Raw genomic sequence first — 14,806 nt, 5'->3', positions numbered from 1 at the left:
TCAGCTTGCCCTCTTTGATTACAACATCAAATATCGTCCTGGGACAGCTAATCGCAATGCCGATGCCCTTTCTAGGCTTCCCACAAGCCCCACTAACACTTTGCGATCTGTGTCCCATGGCCTGGACGTCCCCCTGCCGATTGCCATAGCCAACATGCAAGTCTTGAGTGCACCTATCCAAGACTCTTGGGTGACAGAATCTTGTATGGTGGACACCATCCCTGGTCGAACCAACCTAAAAGATCTGCAAGGGACTGATCCCTGTATTTCCAGATTTCTGTGGTTTTGGCGACAGGGACGACCACCTACCCATTAAGACAAGTGGAGTGAACCAAGGAAAGTCCACACAGCACTCCCCATATGGGCTGATGTTCGGTCAGAAGCCACAGTTACCAGTCGACCACCTAGTTGGAAATACTGGAGGTGACCACAGGGACAGTCCACTGACTGATTGGGTGGTGCAACATCAAGAGTACCTGACTTCTGTCTATGCTAGTGCTAGGACACTTATAAGAGGCTGCGGCATATCGTAGGCATGGTGGTCCTGACACCGTACCCATAAAACCAACTGGCACTCTAGTCTTTTTCTAGTGGGTGGTGGTAGTGTAGTGGTTAAGGAGCTGGACTAGTGTGCAGTAGCCTGAAAGTTGTAGGTGCAATTCCTGGCCTCCACTGTAATGCCTTGAGCAAGGCACTTAACCCCAAGTTGCTTCAGGGACAATGTGATCCCTTGTAATATAGCTGACATATGTAAGTCACTTTGGTCAAGAAAGTAATGTACATGTATATGGAGCCCAGGAGGAGAAAAATAAATAATCAAATAAACGGTTTCTGTGGGTCAGCATTGGTGCGTTGCATAAATTAAAACACAAATTGAAGCAATAGCTTGACCATCGGACAATCCTACTGCAAAGTTTTTTCATAGGCATGCAACGTTTATGACATAAAAAGTGTAATATGAACGCATTTCATCACACCTGACAATTACGGAGCTTCCGGCTGTACGCGATTTGACTGATTCTTGAGCTTTCAGCGCAGTGTTGACTTGCATGTCTTTTTTAGATGGTGAACGTAAACGAAGGAAAGCCCTCTAAGACTGACAAGTAGACAGGCCTGGCCGTGGCTCCGCGTATGCTTGGTAGGCTAAACTGGTGGAAAAATGTCTGTAAACAAATTTGGTAGCCAGAAAAAAAGAACATAAACAGAGGATAGAAAATACAAAAAAGGAGGGAGAGAACGCAAAGAAGGTAGGCCTATGGTTCTTGGCTTCACATTCAGGCAACAGAAGAGTTCGATACGGTACGGTAGGACAATGATAACATTAATACAGTAGCCCGCTGTGGCATGGTCGCTTGCAATTGTATGGTTGATCTATATTATTTTAACTAATTGATCTGAATTGGTTGATGTTTTTCCTGGTAGCCTGTGCTGCGTGCGTATACCTAGGCCATATGGCTGTTGCGGTCGTGGGCGTGTTGCTCCCTGGCCCAGAATAACGTAGGACCGGCCCTGTCTAAAATCAAAAGACTATGACTGTGCGTGTGTGGTAACGTTAACTTCTTGTCTTGACTCACTGCAGAATGCAGCGGCTTGTTCACTGCACTGGAGAATACAGCTAAACAAGTTAAAAAAAGGGAAACGAAACTTCATATTTTTAAAGCCTCTAAAATCAAATTGACTTTTGAAATCAAGGTTTAAGATGGAGTGATGTGTAGGAGCGATGACGCATCCCCCCTTGGATTTTTTTACAAATCACACCCTGACTAGGTTGGCTTGTCAGTCAGTGTGGAATGCAACCTCAGACCAATGCAGATGCCAAAATAAGGAACTGCAACCTAATTCCAGTGGCTAAAGCTCTCCAATATTTCTAGTGGTTCTCATATGCATTGATGGATTTGCGAGACTCGCAAAAGAAACTCGAGGTCTCGCAAAAGAAAGTCAATATCTCGCAAAAGAAAGTTAATATCTCGCAAAAGAAAGTTAATATCTCGCAAAAGAAACTCGAGATCTCGCAAAAGAAAGTCAAGATCTCGCAAAAGAAACTCGAGATCTCGCAAAACAAACTCAGTATCTCGCAAAAGAAAGTCAAGATCTTGCAAAAGAAACTCGAGATCCCGCAAAAGAAACTCGAGATCTCGCAAAACAAACTTAAGATCTCACAAACCTAGTCAGTGTTTGTCCCAAGTACATACCTTTTCTCAGTTTTTTTTTTTATGTGACCTCCCGGGCTCCGTACATGTACACTCTTTTGCAAGAACCATTTTCACGGTCACCACAAAATCCAGGATACATGGGCGTCCACCAAGTATTTCATTGTAGAGTGTCTGGATGGAATTGGCACTTAAGACCATGCATCACTCCAAGGTAAACTTGTTCCCACTGGTCAAGATTCATCCAGCCCACTAGCACTGGCTGCTCCACAGCCTCATGGGGGTATCGGGAGGGAGCCGGGCCCCAGTAACCCTTCAGTTGGAGACCCGTTGAGGGTAGCCATAGTCCATACCACGACTAGTGCTTAGCATCGCAGTGGTGTTAACTTTAGCCTTGACCAACTGTCCCAGGCTCATTTGGAGGACGTACCAGATGTCCAACCCCCCACAAACAGCGCCAGCCACCCAGCAGCGGCACCATTTAGCACAGACACTTTGGAAGAACCAGAGCTGGCCCCAAGCATAGCAGCAGGTGAAGATTTTCCAATCATGCGCCCCCTGGAGGAGTTGGGTCTGAACCCTGATCCAGTTCTATCCTTCCGACGTTCCACTCATAATACTGCCGGACAGCATTCAAACCCCTTCCACCTCCCACAATCTGTTTCACATGAGTTCTCTGCCAGTGTAGGAGAAGTAAATGTTTCCCCCGTCCCCTTGGCAGTAGATAGGTATGCTACCGGGATGGTGAACTTTAAAGCCAGAGGTGTATGTGGAAAGGCTGACCTGCAGCGCTGGTGCACACGCCCACCCATGGGTGGTGATCATATACGTAGCTTCCTCTCTGGGAGAACAATGCCGGTCATTTGAATTGTCTGGCGCATGGGTGCTTGTGGTTGTTGTCGGTGGAAGAACATGGCTTTATTCTTTATTCTAAGACCTAATTGCTTCTCTCGCACTGTTGGCTGTGGATAACCCATTGTTTTTAAAAGAGAGCAAATGCACATGGTTTAGAATCTGGCCAATGTTTATTTGAGTTATTTGTTTTTTTTGTATTAGTTCAGGCTGTGAGAGGGCCATCCGTGGTTTGTCTGTTTGTTTGTTTGTTTGTAACTTATATCCGTGGTTTGTCTGTTTGTTTGTTTGTAACTTATATTCATTTGTTTGTTCATTTTGCCTACTGCTACTTAACTACCCATGCCTATGACACCTAGTGGTGTACTGTGTTGCCTATACTATTACAAGACAAATTTCTCTTAAAGTAGACAATAGAATGACATGACCGGTCAAGGAAAGCATCAAGAAAAGCAAAGATTAAGAAGTCGTTTTTGACATAGGCAACAAGGGAGGAGGTGTTTTTACACTTTTCAGACACTAAAAGTTTGAAAGCTATGGATATTGTTTTAGAACCAACAACCTCTCTACATTAACTGGGGGTTTTGTGTGCAAAAAGTGGAAATAATTGTCAAAAATTTGTTAAAATGTTATTTTAAAACATAGAGATAAAAACACTAAATATGGATCGTGAAAATTTGAAGACAAAATAAATTGTGTTCCTTAGACTCTATATTAGCAAAGTATGCAAAAAAATCAATTTTCACATGAAAATTCAGCGGGAGCCTATTTTCCAAACACAGTGTACTGTACTATAGCAAGAATAACATGGAAGTTGCTAGGAAACAAGTAAATATACAAGTAAATAACATTAAAATGTACAATTTGCTCAAATGTGATACCCTTGATTTGTCAATGGTTCTTTCACTGGCATTTTGAAACCAAATGTTACTTAAATCACAACATATATTCTCCACTCAATTTCTGTATGTGAATAGGCTGGATGAAATGGGAAAACACTTGCAGAGATACATCGAGGAGGCTGTGAAATGCAATGAGAACAACCCTGAAGAGTTCTATTTGATGGTTGTCCGCAGCACAGAGGTAAAGTGACAGAGTACTATTTCAGTATTGAGAATACCTTACCCGCATGTAATCTATGTAATTAACTGTCACAGCCCGGGTCCGTGCCAGTGGACATTTTTTAATTCACAAACGCACGCACACACATGACAAGCGAAACACGCAACATTCATTCAGCTTTGTTCCACATAAATGCCAGCATAATTACAATGTGATATTGGAATATGTTGTATAAGTCGATAAGTTGTTTGTTCTGTTTGCTATGTGCGCAGTTGTGCTGTTTGTCATTTGTTTGTTTGTTTGCTAGATGTTTGTTCAACTTTGTTGGGGAAGGCATACCAGCAATGGTGTATTTAACATCACAATACATATAACATCAAAATTTACGTGTTTATTGTATCATTGTGTGCATAAGTTGAAGCGTGGGAATAATAGAAATACTTCACAAAAGAAGGATAACCAAACTGTGGAGGGGGTTCACGCTGTCCCACTGTCAAACAGAAAGTGGAGTAACTGCTCCCCTATTTCAGGTAGTGGGTTATCATTGCGTAAGAGAGCCACAAGGGAGAAATAATGCGCTACGGGAATGTCAATACAGTTTTTCATAATTGCTAAAACACTAAACTCCATTCTCTGAACCAAATTTTCAGTTCCCTGAACACATTTCTTGAATCGATCACCCTTTTGGCAAATACAATTTGCAGATCTCATACACTCTAAACCAATTCACATGCAATTAAACACATTTTGCATTGTGATGCATAGTGGTAACCACAAGTGGCAAAAGGTAAACACAACTACTCAAAATTGATAACACTTGTTTCAAATTATGTGACATCCATCTTCCTCTTAATCACATTCCAGAGGTTTTCAATGGGGTTCAGGTCTGGAGATTGGGCTGGCCATGACAGGGTCTTGTTCTGGTGGTCCTTCATCCACACCTTAATTGACTTAGCTGTGTGGCATGGAGCATTGTCCTGTTGGATAAAACAAGCAGGACTCAGAGTTTGTTGGGAAATATTGTCAGAGCAGAAGGAAGCTTTCTTCCAGGATAACCTTGTACGTGGCTTGATTCATGCGTTCTTCGCAAAGATGAATCTACTCGATTCCAGCCTTGCTGAAGCACCCTCAGATCATAACCAATCCTCCACCAGTTTTCACAGTGGGTGAGTGGCTTGTAGGCCAGGTCTTAATCTAACCATTAGATGACCAGGTGTTGCTGAAAATTGGACTCATCAGAGAAGATGACCTTACTCCAGTGCTCTATGGTCCAACCCTTATGGTCTTTTGCAAAACTCAGACTGGCTCTTCTTTTCTTCTCATTGATGAAGGTTTTTTTCTAGCTTTACACAACTTGAGTCCTGCCCCTAAGAGCCTGTTTCGAACTGTTCTCGTTGTTCACTTAACCCCAGCTGCCGGTCATCCCTGTCAGTGAAGAGTCGTTTTCACCCTCTGCCGGTCTGCAGTTTGTTGTCCCCAATGTCTACTGCTTGACCTTCTTCTTATGAACCGCCATCATAAAAATGTTAAGGATGGAAGCAACCTGATGCTCACTGTATCCCTCTGCCAGTAAAGCCAGAATCGAACCCTTCTTTTCCTCACTCAAAAGTTTTCTTTTGCCATTGTTAATAGTCATTTCTTTATTCCAATTACTTTTGAGATATTACTAGCCCTCCTGCTTGACCCTAATTCTAAAATACTTTTCATAGACATTTCTTCCAAACCTATTCCTTTCAGTTCTCTCAGTAATTCCTGTCTTTGGTTGACATAGTGCATCATGTTTTGATTCATTGTAGGACCTGTCTGTGCTATTAACGTATGACCTATTCTCATTCTTGAAATAATAACCTTTTCTTTACGTTTAAACCCCCCTCTTCTACAACTTTTAACTGAATTGTTAACTCTACCAGAAAGTGAGAATAGGTGCCTCACTTTGCTTTCTTGTTTCCAGAACTGTTGCCACTTGGAAACAATTGTCTGCCACATAATACTTTTACCTTCAGCCTTGGAGAGGTTTATGTTGACATCAGTTGTTTCCCTTTGCACAGCTTCCTAAGCCAACTTGTCAACCCACTAATTTTTTGAGATACCTATATGAGCTGGGACCCATAACAATGAGATTACCACACCTCTCCTTCCCACATCCCTGCGTGCAAAATAATCTCATAATCTCACAGCTACACTGTATGTTTACACGTGGCCGGCTATTTTCATCCTCTCTGTTTTCAAAAATAACATTGTGCACACCTGTCAGTTTTCAGAAAAGTTTACGTTTACACTAACCCGTGTATATGCTGTCAAGAGCATGCCATACCAAACCTGTAGTTGGCAGTGTAACAAGAAGCTCAAGCCCAATTAAGCCAATCAGAATCCCGAAAATAGAAACAACAGCAATGAATCCCTTCCTCTTTCTGAACTATAATGCAAACAGATGAAAAGGGTTTGCATCAACATAAATGTGACTGCTACTCTGAATGCATCCATGATCACCATAGTTAAATGAAAATGTAAGCATAGGTTGCACATTTGGCGCAGGAGCACTTATCAGCAAACAAGACCTATAGGTTAATCATGTTCTGCTGTTAAATACTGCTTTTTCTTCTTTGAAATGACCTACCTTCCATGTCATTCATTTACTAGCACTAGCAGTATAAGGCTACACCAACATAATGTAATTGTCACTGCATCAAACCACTTTTCTGCATCTTTCCTCCTGAGGATGGTTTGAAGTGCTAGAGTTAGAGCTGAACGGTCATTTGGCTGTATTTTGTGCTGCAACAATGTAGTTTGTTCCGATTCAAGTACAGAGGAGAGGAGCGGGTCTGTGTGTGTCAGTGTGTATTTCGTCAAAGGAGAGAATAACCTAACCACACTAAGCATGAGCGCAACCGCAGCTTTTCCAACTCCAGGCCTGAAGAGGGCAGAGAACCCAAATGCATGCGATTTAGTCAGCACTGATGGAGGGACTGCTTTTACCTGCGCACCTGCCAGATAAGCATGGTTGTGGCTAGATGGGATACAGCTAAGAACGGAAGTTACGTAACAGATAGTGAAATCTCGCCGCTCAGGACAGGAAGTAGGAAGCGATCGTGGATATTCCAAAGGAAACAAGAAAAATAGCTATTTTGCGAACATTAACATCACTTTTATGTTATAAATTCATGTTATAAATACTATTACAAAATAAAATAGTTTAGTTATGATCACGGGTGTCCCAAAGAAGTATAATATATATGGACACGTAAGTTTAACTTTACCCTGCGTTACGAGAACTTATAATTAAAGACGATCTAAAGACGTCTCAGCCATGGATATCCGTGTCATAAATGAAAACTATTTTTAAAACTATTTTTATGGATCGTTGTGAAAGAGTTGCTTCAATTTCACAACAAACACTGTCATTTCCCTTTGGGGATGGACCATAACTTGCTGTGATGGAGCTGCTAACGATTGGACTGAGATCGTAACTTTTGAAACCTGGCATGCAATATCTACTTCTGCACGGAGACTCGACTCCATCTGTAGAGAACACAACATGTAGGCTTACATATATGTGCAATGTATTGGCAGTACCATTATGAATCATATAGATATATGCAGTGAACAGAATATATTATAATAAAAACTGAATAAATATGGTATGAACCATATATGTACAGTACAGTTATGTGCAGTGTGGTAACAGTACCATTGTAGTGCAGAAACAGAAACATAAACATCAGAGAGACTTGCTTCTACAGCTACATAAGATAAGAGTTAGAGAGTCACAATATGTCCAATATGATTTCATTTAATTTTAGGGGGGTGGGGTTTGTGATTTTCACATACAAACAAAGCATTCTGGTGCATTCTGACAAAATAATAAAGACAAAATAGAACATTTCCTGTGTTGGTAACTTTACTCATAAATCTATCTACAGTCAAGTATGCATTTAGAGAAATACAATAAAATATCAATATAATATAATACATTCTTTGTGTGGTTGTTTAAGACACACTGAAGGCATGATGCCACCATAGGTTTGCAAAGAACTATATACAATATGCACACTGAAGGCATGATGCCACCATACAGTAGGTTTGCAGATAACTATATACAATATGCACACTGAAGGAATGATGCCACCATAGGTTTGCAGAGAACTATATACAATATGCACACTTGAAAGGGGTGGGGTGGTGGTGTGGGGGGGTTGTGAGGGCCGCTGAAAACCAGTGTCCATCCTCACAGGAAGGGGTGGGGTGGTGGTGTGGGTTTGTGAGGGCCGCTGCAAACCAGTGTCCATCCTCACAGGAAGGGGTGGGGTGGTGGTGTGGGGTTGTGAGGGCTGCTGAAAACCAGTGTCCATCCTCACAGAAAAGAGTTACAGTTAATCTGCAGCCTTAGGCACTGGTTAGCAGAAGGTGTCCACTACAAACCAACAAACCCCACTTCTAAAAAAACACAAACACACTCGCGCACTCCCCGGGAAAACAGGAGATTCTGTCAATCTGAATTTTAAGTTTTTAGGTTGCTTACATAATAACATTGGCCTTTATATGACACATTATATGACACAGGAAGGAGAGGGAGACGCGCGCACACACACACACATACACACACACAAACTTGCGCATACAATTCTAAGCTAACAGCTAGACTATCGATTTAAAAATGGACATTTTTTTTTAGTTGAACTCACCGTCCTGACCAAAACTGCGGTCTTTAGTTAAGACTGTAAACTTAGTCATGGTTTCTTCCTTGTAATCACTGAGGTACTTCTCAAAACTCCTGTACGACGAGAAGAAAGCTGCCATCGTTATAGTAACAACAGAGCCGCTCTGGTATCGTCGAGATTTTGCGATATTTCACTGTCTGTTACGTAACTTCCGTTCTTAGCTGTATCCCATCTAGCCACAACCGATAAGCATGGGTATAAAATGTTTGGGGTTAGTTTGGCCACCCTTTTGCTTGGATTCCTGAACCTGAAAAAAAGACACACACAGCTCATAGTTCAACCCTAAAGACGCAACTGGTATGTAATGTTTGGAATGATTTACTACACTATGTTGTAGTGATGGGTAAATGAAGCCTTGAGCACTGCAATGTGCCGAGTAATGTGCCGACTAATGTGCCGAAGCTTCGAAACATGGAAGACATGAAAAACACAGCGACATCTGGTGGTTTGGAGACGTGAAATTATGTGTTATTCCAGTCGATGATCCAATTGGTCTCCCATCCACTTAACGACCGCAGTAGACACTACTTAGCTTCTGAAGCAGGACGAAGTATTATTAACCTCAACAGGCTATGGACGAGAGTGAAAAGGAAACGACCAGGCGCCTAATTAAACCATACCCTATTGCCCGACATGTTTTGACGATTCATAAATCAACCTTTAATAAAGGAAAATATTATGTCAGCCATCATTGCTAGCCTACATAGAAATGATTAGCCTGTATTGCTTTGAAATTACATGATTGACGTTGAAACAAGATTGCAACACAGACACATTTTATTGTCATTCTAAATTGCAAAGCTTTAGGCTAGGCCTATTTCGTCTTTATTTCTATGTGCAAGACATTATGGATTATGGACACTTTCCGGAAAGAAAAGAATGTAAAATCACAAATGGAGAAAGCATCCTATATAAAACAGGGCTACCCTATAGAAACACAAATTTCGCCTTGCAATACAACACAACACAACACATTCCGACACTAGAACGGGTGCCCTGGTTTGCGCAATTCAAACCCTTTGAATCAGATTCCGAAGCAGTCACCTGGGTGTGTGTCCCAAACGAAGCTTCAGACGTCACACTCATAAACCGAGGCCTCGTTTGTCATCAGTCACTTTTTTTTTTTTAATGTTTTTTTTTGTGATATTTATGGAAACAACACAAGCCTCGAACCGGGGCTTCATCTGGCACGCCCCTTTCTGCTCGACACAAGCTCCGAAGCCTTGCTTCATTGGGCACATCACTACTACACATCACTTTGCATCCTTCATGTGTTGAACAAGCCATTTTCAAATTTGGGCAGAGCTGTACTGATTGCAGCACCAAGACAACTTGACAGTGTGTATGAGAGAGAGTGGGACAAGGAGAAGCCGTGCGTGTCAGTGCCACTACATGTAACTGTTAACTAACGAAAGAAGATCATATCTACATGAAATAGGAACAATGGGGGGGGGGGGTCGCAATTAGATTATTTTCCAAAATCGTTCTGCCCTAGTATATATGTACACTTAACTTTCACTGAGCCAGCTTCTCCTTTGGGAATGGACTTACTAAATGAGTGATGAGTTGCCGCTCACGTGTCACGTCTTGTTTAGATTCAGGTTTTGACATTGTGACTCTTTTCATTGTCTTCACTCTTATTTTGTTTATGTTATTTATCTAGGATCAGATACAGACATCTTCCCATGAGGCTATGGTCCAGAAAGCCATAGAATATCTGAGCTTCGACATCTCCATTCTTTCTAGCCCAGGAATAGATGTGACGTTTGAGGATTTGCACTGCATTGCCAAAATACGTTTTGCTGTCACTGTTGCCTCAGATATCATTGGAGGCTTGAAATCAGAGGACGTGCTAGATGAAGGTGATACATTTATTCTTTTTTTCTTGGTTTGAATGGTGACATTTCTTTCTCTTTGTCAGCCTGAATGTTAAAAGTTTACAATCAACAATTAAATGATGAGTATCATTAAGGTTTCCATGACTTAAACTCTCTGCAGGCAACCACGGTGATGCATCTGTTGTAGTGCAAAGGCTTAAGGAGATTGCTATGAAGAACCAGTGGATCCAGATATTCCTGATTCGAAACTTGTGCAACGTCTTTGGTTTTAAAATCATTAAACACATTCTCCAGAATAAAAACTTGCACTGGATTCTTCCAAAGGAGCTCCATGATAAAAAGGTACATGACTGCTTTATAGTGCTGTCACAATACCAAAATTATTGTTTCAATACCGATACCAGGTTAAGAATAGAAAGAATAAAAGAAGATACTTTTTATCATTTGGGGGCCCCCACAACCTTGACACCATCAGTAATACTGAATATTGTGTGATCGTTCACACCAGTGACTAACCAAGACTCTACCCAACACACACGCACACACACACACACACACACACACACACACACACACACAAACATGGGAAATGATGGCTTATGTCATGGTTCTATTTCATATTTTTTGGAAATTCATAAACGTAATTTATTTTGTTAATTAACATTTATAGTATTTTATGATTTGCATGATTACTAATAGCTAAAATATTTAGTAATTTGAATACTTCATATTGATTTTTTAAAGGAACATGCCACCGTTTTATAAAACTACGTTTTTCACCGTCTCCCCTAGAGTTAGATAAGTGAGCAGAAACATTTTTGTCTCCGTGCATGCATTTCCATAGTCCGGCAGCGCCCCGCTAGGTTAGCTTAGCATAGTGAATGGAATCCTTTGTAGCCACGTACCATGTTGTGAGTAAAAGTGAGCCAACAAAAAAAAAATATTCCTAATTACCTCTTGTGACCTCCGTCTTCACAATGAGTACAAATGGCAATGCAGATTAAGACTAGGCGATCTCCTAGGCAGGTATTGATTTGGGACTATATTGGGGCGAAGCACAGACGAAGCACTTCTACATGGACGCAGAGATGTAGAACTGATGTGTTGCATGATACAGTATCTCTGCATCCAAGTAGCAGTGATTCGCCTGTGCTTTTGTCCCAAGACAAAAATGTTTTTGCTCACTTATCTAACTCTAGGGGAGACAGTGAGACAATGAATAACCCAATATTTAAGTTCATTTCTATTATTTTGGTACACTACACAAAAGACAGACATGACGTGAGCACCTAAAGGGCTAGAAGGAGCTCTCTCCAGATGTAAACATTTGCTAATAGGTTGCAAAGCCTATTTCTACCCTTGAAAGTATCGATAGGCCTACTAATAAAATAAGTTATTGTGAAGCTACCTTTGTAGTATCGGTTTACAGTGCAACTCATTATTAGACTGCATTATTATTTAGCTGATGCCCGTAGTGCTCCAGAGTGTCTTGCAGTGAACCAATTTGAGGGATAGTCCCCCAGGGGCAATTAAATTGTGTTTTGGTCAGTTCCTGGGATACCAAACTTTTGATGTTCCATTTGCCCAGAACCTTAACCAACAGACCACCACCCCCAATTCCATTTCTCATCAAAAGGATTGCTGTACACTGGTGGAGTGATACTGTTTTTCAGAACTGGAAGATCAACCATGGCTAATTAACAGTTTGCTTTTATGCTTCCTACCCAGGATGACCCTACATGTACCTGTGGAAGGTTTGCTGTATATGGAGAAATGTTTAAAAAGATTATTCCTGGGGAGGAACTCAAAAATGAGGTGAGTGTTATGCTCCATAACGAGTGGATGACTAATTTTTTTTTTATGTCATAACTAATATTGATACATGTTAATAACATATGACAAAGGCAGTGCTGTTCAATACAATCAAAATAACAAACTGTAGCCTAGGCTTAATTTATATGCTGTGAAACAATATGATTTTATGATATACTGTATGTGTCCAGTGTTGCCGTACTTTCTGTGCCAGAACAACACTGGACACATATATCATAAAATCATATTGTTTCACAGCATATAAATTAATTCATCAGTTGACAGCGATTTACATGGGAAGTACAGATAGTCCTGCCTTTATGTAAAAAGAGTTTGTGTTCACGTTCCCTCAATGACATATTTGATTATATGGTGTGTGAGGCAACTCTATAACCTTACTTTACACCAGGGAACTGTTCGATTTTTAAAAAAAAAAAACACAAGTTGTAATGATGTTAGCATTGTCAAAAGGACTAATCTGAGTGTGTTTGTTTTCCTCAGGCTGATGGGGAGACTGAAGTGATGTATCCTGTCTGTGCAGTCCTGGCAGCATTCAGACAGTTTGTTCACAACAATACATCTATCACAGATCAAAGCTCTCTTGTAAGAACCTAATCCATGGACATTGTCTTGTGAATTTTGAACTTTGCTTTGTAACTCTCAATGGATTCACACGTTTTATTGATAATAATAAGAACTAGTTTTATCCAAACAGTCAGATAATAGCCATTTCAAACTGACATACTTAAGTCATGAGTCAGAGTGGGGTTGGTAAGGATATCCAAAATTATGGCCATAAGTAAATGCCATATTGCTTTATACAACAGTTCTACTACCAACAGTTTTACTAACTAATTGTTTAATATAAAGTTTTCTAAATTTATATTTGATTTAGATTTTTGTTCATTCTTCCTCCAACCCCAAAAAATACTTCCTATCTTAGTCTTGTTTTACCAGCCCTAACTGTTCCATCCATTCACATCACTCCAAAGATGTACCAATATTTTTGAATAGTATAGACCTTTCAGGAGAACACTTATTGTTGTAAAAACATACTGTGGAGTTGTTTTACTTATTAGATATGTACATTAATAGCTACTAAGATGTCTTCAAAGTTAAAGGAGCGATTTGTAGGATTGTTACCGAACGTTCTGTAGGCCAAAATCAAAACACTGGTGAACGTTCTCAAGACTACCAGACGCGAGCCTCTTCTGGGTTGCCAGATGTAATTAAGACTTAGCTAATGACGTTAGTTGACCTGCAGCTGCTTTAACGTTTCTCCAACCATGACCCAGCTACACATTACGGAAACAGTGAAAACAAAAAAATACCTCTCTAACCAACGTAACATATTTAGCTGAAGTTAGCGATGCAGATGAAGTTTAGCCTAGGCTACCTGTCGTGGAGAAATATGGCCAGCTCTGCGTCAGACTTGATATTCTTCATTTGACGAAGACGTCACCATATCAGTAAGCTCCTCCGATGTCCACTTAATTTGTTTCTTGTTTTAATTTTGTAAATTTGCCAGCCTCTCGTAGGCGTTCATGACTACAACTGACAGCAAGTTGACAGTTGGCCATTGCTAATTTGGCAACACAAATAGGAGGACTCGCCAGCCCATTATTAATACGCTATTCTAGAATTAATCGTTCAAAACATAAACGAAAATTCCAAGAGATTCCGCCCCATACCTCATTTTTTTCATGGGTTTTACGGGGTTTTACAGGTTATAGTAATGTTGTCAAATAAGCCATTACTTCAATTCATCGTGTTTCCTTACTCTCTGACAACATATGGTGATCATTTTTGGAATGGTTACCATTTATTTTCCATTATTTCCTACATACTGGACCTTAAAAGTTAATTTTATTATCCGGAAGAGGGGAAATTCAGGTGGTCATGGCGCAGAGACACAGATTAAACACATTTATGTGTAGCCTACTTATGTGTATGGATACAAAATGAAAATGGATTTTTTTCCCCCTTCAGATTGCACAAGTCTATAAAGAGGCTACACAGAGAAACTGGAAAAACATGTCTGTGGTCTGCCAGAGGATATCTCAGAAGAGCCTCGCTCAACTGTCAGAAAAGCTCAGCTTTTCTCACGACTCCAGTTTAACACCAATAGTCATCCACACAGCAGCAGTGGTGTATCAGTCCACAGCCCCTGAAATGGAACTCCTCAAGACTCTTTGTACACAGCCCAAAAGTGTCATGGTAGGCTTCTTCATTTTTAACCATCTGTGATGTAATGAAATGGTCAATATTAAGCAACAAAATAAAAAAGTAATACACAGATTTGTTTATGCTTTATGAAGATTTCTGTTTAATTCGGTTCTTTTCACTAATTTTATGATCACTATACTTTTAAGGT

At 40.5% G+C, this 14,806-nt stretch overlaps 1 protein-coding gene across 1 annotated transcript in view; it reads left to right on the top strand.

The window, feature by feature from the left end:
- The window catches only part of LOC143099421 (E3 ubiquitin-protein ligase rnf213-alpha-like), a 351,714-nt gene that overhangs the window by 309,005 nt on the left and 27,903 nt on the right, over positions 1-14,806 (top strand). The window contains exons 46-51 of the mRNA XM_076262416.1: positions 3,980-4,085; positions 10,446-10,644; positions 10,781-10,962; positions 12,349-12,435; positions 12,934-13,035; positions 14,422-14,649. Coding sequence (XP_076118531.1) covers positions 3,980-4,085; positions 10,446-10,644; positions 10,781-10,962; positions 12,349-12,435; positions 12,934-13,035; positions 14,422-14,649 — 904 coding nt within the window. The remainder of the gene's footprint in view (positions 1-3,979; positions 4,086-10,445; positions 10,645-10,780; positions 10,963-12,348; positions 12,436-12,933; positions 13,036-14,421; positions 14,650-14,806) is intronic.

This window comes from Alosa pseudoharengus, unplaced genomic scaffold (genome assembly GCF_046254945.1).
Source record: "Alosa pseudoharengus isolate Yale_2024_CS ecotype anadromous, Long Island Sound unplaced genomic scaffold, YU_APseudo_1.1 YU_APseudo_1.1_scf_28, whole genome shotgun sequence".
Taxonomy (NCBI): Eukaryota; Metazoa; Chordata; class Actinopteri; order Clupeiformes; family Clupeidae; genus Alosa; species Alosa pseudoharengus.
The sequence above is the reverse complement of the archived record's forward strand: the minus strand, read 5'-3'. Positions and strand labels throughout refer to the sequence as shown.